The sequence below is a fragment of the Chelonoidis abingdonii genome, chromosome 5 (genome assembly GCF_003597395.2).
Source record: "Chelonoidis abingdonii isolate Lonesome George chromosome 5, CheloAbing_2.0, whole genome shotgun sequence".
NCBI classification, from domain to species: Eukaryota; Metazoa; Chordata; order Testudines; family Testudinidae; genus Chelonoidis; species Chelonoidis abingdonii.
Window position 1 is genome coordinate 96,699,543 of NC_133773.1, and position 12,816 is coordinate 96,712,358.

At 37.9% G+C, this 12,816-nt stretch overlaps 1 protein-coding gene across 1 annotated transcript in view; it reads left to right on the plus strand.

Annotated features, from left to right (window-relative positions):
• The window catches only part of GABRG1 (gamma-aminobutyric acid type A receptor subunit gamma1), a 61,972-nt gene extending 49,638 nt beyond the window's left edge, over window positions 1–12,334 (plus strand). Inside the window, exons 6-9 of the mRNA XM_032791601.2 lie at window positions 289–426; window positions 742–894; window positions 3,853–4,064; window positions 11,339–12,334. Coding sequence (XP_032647492.1) covers window positions 289–426; window positions 742–894; window positions 3,853–4,064; window positions 11,339–11,617 — 782 coding nt within the window. The 3' untranslated portion in view covers window positions 11,618–12,334. The remainder of the gene's footprint in view (window positions 1–288; window positions 427–741; window positions 895–3,852; window positions 4,065–11,338) is intronic.
• Window positions 12,335–12,816: the final 482 nt, after the last annotated feature.

Here is a 12,816-nt window from a genome sequence, read left to right on the forward strand (position 1 = left end):
GAATCACTACAAGCTATTTTTTTCATATTTAAATATTGCATTATTAATTTGAGATATACATTTTCCTTAAATGTCTGTATTCTCTATCATTTTTGTTAGTAGTACATTTAGCCACACTTAAAACTGAGACATTTGCAGGCTAAAGCTTAATAGTTTATCAGGTATGTTATGGAGCAGTTGTTTTCTGACCCACTTATTTGGGTTGTATCTAATTTCAGAAATCACAAGTGAAAGCATTCTTTGCTATATACTGTGAATGAATACTTGGTTTACTCTACTTTGTTCTAGATGGATACCCCAGAAATGAAATTGAATACAAATGGAAGAAAACCTCTGTTGAAGTTGCAGATCCCAAATACTGGAGATTATACCAGTTTGCATTTGTAGGGTTACGAAATACAACTGAAATTTCTCATACTCTGTCTGGTAAGGAAAAATCTGATATCTTCTTGCATGCATTTAAAGGATTAGCAGCCTATGCACTTTCATTCTTTGCCTAAATTGTGCAAGGAACCATTTAGTTGTTATGTGTGCTGCTAATGTCTAGGGCAAAACAGAATTGTAGCTGACCTGTTTTAATGGATAAAAGTCCTTTAGCAGCTTTGTTTAAAAGGAAAGTACATTATGTTTCCCACTGTAAATTTTACAACATGGTATGTATCTGGAACAAGAATACCAGAAATTATGGGATAGAAAACCACTTGCAATGTCTAATTAGAATTGTGGGCTTTTTCCTCATAGGGGACTATATTATCATGACAATCTTCTTTGATCTGAGCAGACGCATGGGATACTTTACTATTCAGACATACATTCCTTGTATACTAACAGTTGTTCTTTCATGGGTCTCATTTTGGATTAATAAAGACGCTGTGCCTGCAAGGACATCATTAGGTATGTATGTTCCCCATGCATAAAAATCTTCAGAGAGAGAAAAAGAAACTAATCAAAATTATCCATGACTTTAAAATTATGATTCTGGGCTTGCACCAGGGGATACCACAGCAGAGGCTGAAAATCCTCAGGGAATCCTGATCCAAACCCCGTCGATCTGCAGCTGTGCACATAGAAGAGTTTTCTATATATGCTCTTCTCATCATCCAGTATAATGGCAGCATGGTCAATGATTAAGCTGAGAGGCATGATTTTGCTGCAATGAGAGTTGCAGAACACAGGGGAAATTAATCCAGGAAGATTAACTAATCCTAATGTTTAACATGTCTGTGTCTTTACTGGTTTGGGACCACAAGTTTTCAGTTCTCTGGCTTCTTTCTCAGTGAGCAAGTCAGCCGTTTCTGTATGCAGAAGGGGAAAGATCCTTAAACATAACAGTTGTTCCTATCTACATGTGCCTGATTCTCCTCTCACACCTGGAAAAATTGGGAGTAACTCAACTGAAATTAATGATGGAGTTAAACCTGTGTGAGAGCAGAATTAAGTGCCATTTCTGTTATTTCCATGGTTTTCCTGTGCTCCATGCCATGGAGCACAGCAGCCTATCAGTCTAAATGTATAGCCCTTTCAACATTGGTTCTGTTTTAACATTTGGTTAAGGCACTCATCTCAGCTCATTTAATTAAATCAGTTTAAGAACAGTAGTAGCTAAAACAGTTTCTAATTTTAGTGATACTAAAGAAACCATATTTACTCTTGTTAACATGTTGCAGTTATTTATGCTCTCTTGAAAAGTACTGGTTTATCAGAATAAACACTTTCAGTCTGTAGGAGAACTCTTGCAAATTTGGTTACAAAGAGATATCATTGTTCAATATACTACTATTTACATACTGGAGTATGAGTAACAGAAATTTACTGACAGCATTAATGTACAGAAAGAACACAGGAAAATCTAGATTTTTTAAAAAAGTGATGAATTTGTTCACTTAGTTCTATGCTATTTAATTAACAAAAAGTTACATAAAATTTTAGTGAATAGAGTTTAAAACCTAATTATTTGACATGTCTCATGATATTTAGAATCTATATAAATTACCTCTAAAGTATAGTATTTAAATCTCAGTGTGGGTACAGTCTGAAAAGAGAATGTAAATATGGCATCCTATGTTCCTGATTCATTGTCTCTTGCCAACTTCATATTCAATTTGTTCACTTTACAAGTTGTTTCTTCTAAACTGCCAGCCTTGAAAACTTACCCTAGTATATGACAGTGAAGCTATTTTTTTTTCCAGCTCTCATATCAGCAACAGTAACCCTGTTCCAACTTAAATGTGCTTCAGGTATGTTATAGAGGTTTATAGTACTGCACCTGTAACTCACACCAGTTGGGTTAGTTACTGTTGACTGATGTATAAGCAGTAAAGAACCCTGGTTGACTGTCAGATCCTAGGATGATTTTGCTGACTGGCAGATGGAGTAGTGTGATGGTGCTGGTCAGAGATTTTACTTGTAAATGGAGCTAATTTGATATGAAATCATTGTGGGAGGGAAACACAAAACCAGAATACCCCATCAAGCAGTTTTTTTTAGAGTCACTCTTCTGAGTTTAACCACATTTTAACTCTACTTGACAAACGTTTATATCTATCATTAAAGGGCTGGACTCTGAGGAAACTCTGTTGCATTCATGGGGGCAGAGGAGCAATCCAGACACCTTTTCTCCCCACCCCACTTCCATTTGTGAGCAGCCATTCCATAGCTTCACAATAGCAATGTCTGTACTGCTTTCATTGTGAGGAACATTGGAAATGTTTTCAACTGCTACCTCTTCCCCTATGGAACAGGACTCTGAAAATAGAGTAGTGAGGAGAATACAGGGCCATGCCCATCCTTCCCCACTGGCTGCTGCAGTTGGAATGGTCCATTGAAGATGGGGACTTGCTAATGGATGGAGCTGACTGCTCATCCCACCCACAAGTATGGCAGACCTTTGGTGGAAATTGTGCCTTTCCAAAGCACAGTGGTTAAGATTTTTGAAGGCACCTAAAGATGCATATAGGCCTAAAGATGCACATGGGCACACAATGGATTTAAAAAAAAAAAAACCTGCTGGGAGGTAGTCATTTTTGAAAATCCCTCTAGATATTTGTCTGCATTGTCAGGTGTGCCGATATGAAATTGGAGTAGCCCTTGTATTCTAAAGTTAATCCTCATGAAGCAGAAAATATAATATAAAATTGTTGCATTATATCAATGAAGTTTGATTTAGTATGGATTCTGAATATATAGTTACTAAAACCAGCTCTTCTGTGTGATTGGTTCATATGTCAAAGGCTGTGCAGTGAGTCTTAGGTGGAATACCTCTTCTATGAGTTAGAACTTTCATAGACTTGAAGACCAGAAGGGATCATTAGATCATCCAGTCTGACTTCCTGTATATCAGAGGCCATTACTTTTCACCCAGCTAATGCTTTCTTCTGGGTTTTTTGGAAGAATCAATGGTTAAGTAGTGCACCTTTTCCTTAGATATTTACATTTGTTCCTTATTCACATTTTTAAAATATGTAAAGTCTGAATAACATTACGCTGTATAAAATGTTGAAAATTTCAGACCTTTACAATTTATTTAACACTGCAGTGTGTGGGGAGAACAGAGAGGATTTGAATAGAAGCTAAAATCATCTAGCTCTCTATGGCCCCAGTCCTGCCATTGGATCCATGGGGATGGACTCTTGTGCTGGCACATATATTTGTGCTCATGTGAAGCCTCATGAAAGTCAGTAGGCTGTGTGTAGGTGGAAGAGTCAGTTTGCTCAGATTTGTTTGTAGCATTGAGGAGCGCTATGCCAGTTTGATTGCTTTGGTACTAAAGGGAATAAATTAAATGCTTCACAGCTAAATCTGTCTGTAGGATCACTTATTGAAATACCTCCATTTGTTTCTGTTTTTGAACAGGTATTACTACAGTATTGACTATGACAACACTAAGTACAATTGCCAGGAAATCTCTCCCCAAGGTTTCATATGTGACAGCAATGGACCTTTTTGTTTCAGTTTGCTTCATTTTTGTGTTTGCTGCCTTGATGGAGTATGGCACCTTGCATTACTTCACCAGCAACAAAAAAAGGAACAAAGAGAAAGAGAAGTCATCAAAACACAAACCAGCTGTAAGTTTAGGCAATTTGGGAAAAGCTTGCTTAGCTGTAATGTCTCTATTTTATTTTTTACAAAAAGTTATTTTTGTATTTGTTGTTGTTTGTATGACCATAACATCTGGGAGCCTAGTCATGGGCCAGGAACCCATTGGGTTAGGTTCTGTATAAACACAGAACAAAATCATGGTCCCTGCCCCAAGAAGCTTGCAATCTAAAAGGAACATTTAAGAGACTATCTGGCAAACTGCGAGGCTCAGTCAAAAGTAGCTAACACGTCAGCCTTTCACTCTTGGATTCATTTCCTGATAATTGCATAAATGAACATGAATTTAGGCTCATCTTCCTCTCTAATGGATATAAATTAAGCCAAAAAGCAGTTGAACATCATTTTCCATGGCTTTAAAGGAGAAACCCAAAGCCCCAATACTTAGGGGGGAGGGATAGCTCAGTGGTTTGAACATTGGCATGCTAAACCCAGCATTGTGAGTTCAGTGCTTGAGGGGGCCATTTAGGGATCAGGGCAAAAAAAAAAATAGTTGGGGATTAGTCCTGCCTTGAGCAAGGGGTTGGACTAGATGACCTTCTGTGGTCCCTTCCAACCCTGATATTCCCCAATTCATCAGGATCCACCAGTGCAGACCCAGGAACCCACAGAGTGATAAATCCCACTGAAGATTCAGTATGTGTGTAGGGTCCATGCTAACACATCCAGACATAGGATCAGGGAACAATACTTTAGCAGCAGAGATGATGTAGGTGGATTGAGGTTATGAGGCTTCACTTGGACTGGCATTACTGTCTTTGGACACTTGCATAGAAAACATTATATCCAACATCAGCCAGAATTCTTTATTCCTTGCTTTCATGAAAAGCAAGTTCCATAGCCTCATTTACAGATTTTTTTTTAATTGAATTAACACCCTGGTATTAAAGTCTGAGATTTATTGAGTGTGAGGCTCCACACAGCAGAAGTGCAGGAACAAATATTAGTCTATTTTAATGAACCGTGTGTTCTAATATATAAAACCTGTTCAGTATATCTTCCAAAGAATCTAATACTAGCAAATAAGAAAAATACTTGAAACTAAACTTTATATTGACAAAACATTGAGGTGAAAGCACTGAATATCTTATGCGTTGAAACACAAACTGAAATAGCTTTGTTTCATAATAATTTAAGCTTGGTCACCACTTTCTTTGGGAACCCTGCAGGAAAATGCCCCAAAACTGTCTTGCTGCAAAACTCCCTCCCAAATCCTTAAATTATAAGAAGGTACAGCTTGGTGCCAATACCACTGCATGGGTGACTAACTCCTCCTCCTTTTTTTCCCCAGCCTGAGAAAATCAGAGAATGACAGAGTGTCCTTTCATGACCAGATTAAAGAAAAAGTTTGTAGGTAGCAAAGGTGAACATTGCTGTTGAGATCTGGTCTCTATTCTGGCTGAACTATGTTTGGGATAGGTCTAGCATGGAGTCTGTGGGGGGGGGGGGCGAGAGAAGTAATTTTAAGTCACCTTTGCAGCCCCATGATTCTAGGGCAGTCCTGCCCAGTCAAGGAGCCATGGCAGCAGCAGGGGAGAGGAAGGCTTGGAATCTCTTCAGTCCAGCTGGTCGGAGGACATACAGTCACAGATGGAAGGGGAACCTAAGCCTAATTGATGGGAGGGGGTGACAAAGTTAGAGGCTGCCGGTGATGGTGTGTCTGAGCTTCATTTTTAGGGCATGGCTCCAGGGAGGTCACTGCAGTATGTGTCTACTGGTCATGGTAGACTGAAGCAGGAGGGGAAGCTCTTAATGTCCCAAGGAGGAAAGGGAGCGGTGGGGGAGTGCTGCGTACCCAAACCAGAGAGAGGAGGAGAAACTGCCCTTCACTTTAACTTAGCTAATCTGCCTACATCACCAGTGAAGCTGAATGCATCTCATGTATTTTAATAATAGAAATAATAAGAATCTCTCTTTTCCCAGCCTGTGGAAAAGAGATTTGGTTAATTTTATATATTTTTTCATGTGATCTTTTATTAGTATTAAATGTCTTCTAATATCAGAGTCAAAATATCTAAACATCTTTTTTGAAATAGTGGCTGACCAACGTCCATTAAAGTAATGAAGGTGCATTAATATAGAATTCCCAGACTACAGAATTGTCTTTCATAAACTAAACATTTGTGTGATATTCTGCCAAATGGTACAAGACTTACAGCACCTAAAGCAATATAAAATATACAGTATCAGTGAGACATACATAGAATCAATTACTGAATGTGTAGCTAGAGATTTATCTAAGATGAGAACCAATGATGCAATATCTTGAACACTGTTTAATTATGTGTTTTCCTTTATAAATGTGCTTTGTTTCTTAAGGTCTGAGAAATGCAACCATCTGTTCATCCAGATTTCTTCAAACATGTTTATAGCAAACTAAAAATATCAGAGAGCTCACATTTGCCAAGTGATTAATCTGAAAATAGAGTAATGTTTTTAATTTAATGTATTTAGTTATAAAATATACCAGTCTAATGAAAAATCGTTTTTGCTCACTGACATTGTTTAAATGCAGTGAGATTTCTAATTCCAAATAGAAAAATTAAACTAGCATGCGATTTAATTATAGAGAGGCCATATAGTTACAAACCCTGATGTTTTTTTCAACTGCCTTTCTTCAAGTTCTATATTAATTTCTTTTTTTCCTTCTGATTATGGATATACTATTTTAAAATCAATTTAATTAAAAATCAGTTTAATTCTTTATGAAAATGTTTCATTCACACTTCTTCTGGAAAGATTGCTCATAGAAGTCTCCTATTTCCAGCTGGGCATTTAGTAAGAGCTTATTACTCCTGGAGTTTACTCCAAGAAGAAGTTGATAACATAGCATTTTATCAAAGGGTGAGATTCTGCAGCTGATTAGAACTGTGTTTATTCTATGAAATACTTACTAACATGTAGGGGCAGAAGGTGAATTAATCAACAGCATTTTACTTCATTTGTTAGTATTCACATAGCCCTTTCAGTGATGGCTGTAGGGCTAAGTTTAGGGCTAAGTTAATTTTCATGCTCAGAGAAAAGTTATCCAAGTTATTATAAAAAGGGGTTACTTTTTCCCTTCAGTGAACATACTACAGTTTCAATAATCCCAAAAGGGTAAACATAATAAAATATTAATATGCAGCATATCATTATGCAGTATATAAAGATATAACCATGTCATATAAATAAGCAAAAGGTTACATCTCGTCTGTATATTCTCACAACAGCAAGATTACTACCATATATGGAGATGAAAACATATTTCCATGAATAAAGGAGTTTGAATGAAGAGTTATTCTCTTAGCAACACTGGAATAGTAAATAGCTTTCTGAAAGTAGAATATTCCTTAAGTTAAAAATTTCCCAGGATGTGGAAAATAGGCTAAGTTACAGTGTTCCATATTTAAAAGTCCTTGTTATGTGTCACATGGATGCTGATTACACAAAAGATACAGCAGGGACATTTCAAGAGGCAAGGTTTATGCAGTGTTGTTCTAACCGTATCAGTCCTAGGATTAGTGAGACAAGGTGGGTGAGATGATATCTTTTATTAGACCAACTTCTGTTGATGAGAGTCAAGAAGAGTCTTCTTCAGCTCTGGGAAATGTACGTGCTGATTTACAGCAGCTGAGGATCTGGCCTTTCCTCACCTTTAGATGTTAATGTTTACTTTTTTATTTTTAAGGTTTTTTCTTTTATTCTGAGCTTTTCTGCTCTTTTCTTTCTCCTTTCTCGTTCTCATGCTATCTTTCTCCTCTCTCCATTATTTCTTTTTTCACCTCATACTATGTTTTTTATTTTTTTATTTTTTTTTCACCAATGATTCTCCCTCCTCTGAAACTCTGTGCTATGGAACATTCCAGTCATTGTCATTGACTTCTCTGAGTCTCTCTGTGGAACATTCCACTAATTCTCATAACTAGACTGATCACGATTGTGTGACTCAGGTCTTTCTCATTCCTTCTCCATCTCCTGATTGAGTATGAGGACATCACATCTGCAGCATTCTCAACTCTTTGCTGGCCTAAGGAGAGAGATACCAGTAGTGGTTGTATAGCGCTATTCTTCCACATGTTGTGCCCTTTGCTGTGGTTGTCTCAGTCATATACTGGAGCAAAAGGAGCATTTTAGGTTGTCCACAATATTTTTTGTAAATGGCACTTACCCAGGTGGACATGTGCTGCCATTATGTCTTCCAAACTAGACACAGATTAAACTGTATCTTGTTCCTAACAAATGCATATGCTTCTTTTTCTACTGTTCCATCTTTCACTTACTGACATGCTTACACCATAACCTCTTCTCCTACAAAATTTGATCTTCATGAGGAAGAAAATCTAGGAGCAAAGGACCTAGACATGCCTCAGATACCCTTTTATTCTTTTTTTAATTTTTAGGTATCAAGCCATTACATACTGTAATTGTTTGGGTAAGTTATGTGTGTGTTCCCTTACTGCAGTGGTTCCCAAACTTGTTCTGCCTCCTGTGCGGAGAAAGCCCCTGGCAGGCTGGGCCGGTTTGTTTACCTCCTGCGTCTGCAGGTTCGGTTGATCGTGGCTCCCAGTGACGCAGTTCACGGCTCCAGGCCAATGGGAGCTGCTGGAAGTGGCATGGGCTGAGGGACATACTGACCGCCCTTTCTGCAGCCCCCATTGGCCTGGAGAAGTGAACCACGACGAGTGGGAGCCGTGATCAGCTGAACCTGTGGACGCAGCAGGTAAACAAACTGACCCGGCCCGCCAGGTGCTTTCCCTACACAAGCAGCGGAACAAGTCTGGGAACCACTGACTTACTGGATAGAATTAGAACTACTCAATGGAGCGTCAGAGACCCTTGCTTTGTGTAGTTTCAAGATTCTTGGGTATCTTTCTACACAAATAGTCAGGACACCTCTGGCACCGAATAGCTGTGCCATCTTGGATAAATGACTTGAGAGCTCTGGGTCTCAATTTTCCCTTTTATAATGCGGGTATAATATGATTTAACTGTCTTACAGAGGTGCTGCGAGGCCATAATTAATGAACGGGATTATTGAATGTGGAAAGGTATTGTGCTTTTGCTGCTTAACATTTTTTATACATTTTTGAATTATTTGCTAAATGAATAGTTAGCTAAAAGAAAAATGCTTCTGAAAAAAGCATTTTATTTCTGTACATTGCATAGAAGTAAAAGCTGAAATAAGTGGTTTTGGTTATTTTCTTCATGACATCAAGTTTAGAGACTTCACCCCCCTAAAGGACTGCACCCTTTATGCAGTCCTCACCACTGTTCCTTGAATTTTACGCCAGTGAAACCAATGGAGTAAGGTTGGTGTAAAACCAGGGTAGCCCTGTAGTGAATCAGGCCTTGTATCTTTCTACTTATTGGTATAAAGTAGTAATAAATAATTAAGTTAAACTGCAACTTTTTTTCTAATTTAAAAACGAATCTTTTGTATTAATTGAAATGAGAAACCTCTAACTGTTGATTGCTAATGTAGGTAGTATTGTATTTTCACAAAATTGAAGACAATAATTCCTACAGGATAATAATTAGCTCCTATCCAAAAATGAGAAACAGCAGACTCTGCAAAATGTCCGTGCTTATGATAAAATTGATATACAATATTAAAATACATTCTTTAAATAACATTTCTGGAGGCTTTGGGCAATGCCAGTGACTGCTGTCCATTGTACCACTTCAGTACCAACTCTGGGAGACTACTGGCTGCAAAGATGCACTGGCACATATCACTCTCTTAGCAAGGAATTGGAGACCTACACAATGTTTAAGGCAGAGCCTTGTAAGCGGTGAAACAGCATCACAAAAGTGCAAGGTCCCAGATGACTTTGGTTCCTATGTCTGTTATTGGCCATCTTGTATGGTTTTTTCCTTGCCCCCACCATGTGCACCCCGACATGTACACCCACAAATCTTTTAGAGAGGTTCCCTTCCATATTCTCAGGTGCTAGGTATATAAATGCTTTCATTGCAAATGTGTGCTTTCTTGGCCTATCTTCTAAATGTGTTTCTTTCCATTGCTTTCTATCTCATTCCTGTTCAGTATACCAAGATGCTCAGTCAAAGTGCTGGAAGAGGAAAGGGAACATATATGAGCATTATATAGGGATAATATGAAGGATCGCCATTTTTTTTTTCTGTCTGAAAATGCGGGAGGGGACATTAAATCTGAGGTTGGAAGAAACAAGGAGAGTGAATGAGAGGACAAATGAGGAGTGTGGAGTTGAGGTTGGAAAGACGATAGACTCAGGAATGAAGAAGAGTGGGGAAACAGCTGATAGAGGAATCATGGGAGAAGGAACCAGGGGACTGAAGGTGAGAAATAACATGAAAAAAGGAAACTAGTTGAAGGAGGAAAGATTCAAGTAAATAGTGTAAGTAGGAAGAAGAAAATTCAGGACAGTAGAACAGAACATCCTTTGTATAGTCCATTATTTATTATTATTATTGCTTTATTATTTATTTTATTATTATTTAATATCAGGTGATAGGACTTCCATCACTGACCTGATGAGATTATCTACACAACATATTTTACCAGGTTATAGCAAGGTTGCCTTTCCATATGGCACATGTCCATTCAACACAGTTAACACATGGTGCCATATTAATCACTGGTTCAATTTCACTGACTTGAATGGAGTTCTGCTGGGGAAGAATTTGGCTCTTGGTTCTCAACTACCCGGGTCTACCATTCATCAACTTTAATTCCAGAAGAGACCATGAGATCATTTAGTCTGACCTCCTGTGTACAAAGGCCATTAAACTTTCATACAGTTACCACTGTATTGAGCCTAATAATTTGTTTGGCTAAAGCATATCTTCTGGAAAGGCATCCAGGCTTGATCTGAATACATTAATAGATGGAGAATCCACCATTTTCCATGGTAGTAGTATTCTTATCCTGCTTGTGAACAAGTTTGTGACCCAAGTTTCAGGCTGCAACCGTGTTCCCAAATGTTCTTTGTGCAGTATAGATGGGATCACCTATCTCTGTCTGTGTAACCTATTATTCAGTATTCCTGCCTCACAGAACAATCTACTGTGCATTGCACCATGTGAAAAATATTCGTGATCCTTTTGCCTCATCAGTTAATTATAGAATGTTTCAAAACTGGAAAAGTTTCCAAAATTGATTTCTTCAAACATGAAATTCTGTGTATTGTACTGTAAAATGTTTGTAGTTGGACATCACCCAGGGAAACATAAGGGTTATTTTTTTTCTCTCTGATGGTAACCAACATATTGTTTTCTTCAGAAATCGTCTGCAGTTGCTGTCCGTCCTAGATCAACATTAATAGCAATTAACAACATTAATCGCCTCCAACAGCATGATGAGGATTATGGATATGAGTGCCTGGAAGGCAAAGACTGCACCAGCTTTTTTTGTTGTTTTGAAGACTGCCGCACAGGTTCTTGGAGAGAAGGAAGAATACACATCCGTGTTGCCAAAATCGACTCCTATTCTCGAATCTTCTTTCCAACAGCCTTTGCCTTGTTCAATCTCGTTTATTGGATTGGTTACCTTTACTTATAAATTCCAGAGGTTTGACAAACTCAGAAAAGGGATAACTTAACACTGATACTGTTTAATGTACCTCAGTGAACAATATAGCATTAGAGCTGCTCAAAATTTCTGAAATTCACATGAAACTTGAAATTCTTGAAAAAATGAAAGGAAATAGAATGACATTTTCATACTTTTCCATCTCTAATTGATCAATTATACAGCTAATTTTTAACTTTTGAAATTAGGGGTAAAACTTTCAAAAAACGTTTTTTGAATTTTTTCTTTTGTCCAGCTCTAACAAAAATGCAGAGAAATCAATGGTTAAATGGCTGAATCAGGCACCTCTTCATAACTTTTTTTTTTAAATGATTAACAGCTAAACATTGTAGCATCTCTTACACCAAAGTTAACAAAGCCTTAATAAAATAGGTGTAGCAGCACTGTTATTGAATCATTCTCATACCTACCTTTTCTACCACAGAATGACTTTTAAAAATAAAAAACACCTGAACTTTTATAAAATCCTATTTTAAAGAGGTTGGCGTGGAATATTCCTCTGGTCCATTTAACCATTTGTCCTTTGCCTAATACTGGTAACAAGTACGTGTAAACCTGAATGCAGTTAATTAGCACTTAATGAAAGCAGCATGAAACTGATATGTTATATGAAGGCGATAGTAATTCTGAACTGGTGTGATCCTGACTATCACATAAGTTTTTTGCTTAGAACTTGGGTTAAGTTTATGCTTGTACTTTGCCCATCATTACTTAGCTATTGGTAGTTTCCTAGGGTTCCGAAAAAGAGGGCAAAATCCTGCAGAGATCCTTAACTAATGTAAATCGGCACAGCTCTACTGATTTCACCAGAAATATTCCACTTTAAACCAGACCAGGATCTGGGTACTGAACGTAGTGATTCTCCTTCCTTTCTCCTGCTCTCTTCCCCCAACTAGTCTTATTCATTTATATGGACTACCCAGGGTTGTGAAAACCATTATGCTCAGTAGAGTTTGTAGGACTTGGGGCCAACTATTCTCCTAAACTCTACCACTGCCATAGTCATTACATTCAGAGGCATTACTTTCCAATTCCAGCCCTCAGAGCAAAGGGCATGGCCTCCTTCACTTCCTCAGAAACCCATATATTGTTTACAGGATAATCCAAAATGGTAGTGCTTCTATTGATTCTGTTCATCTCTGTGTGTCTCCTTCTGAGTCAGTACTAAA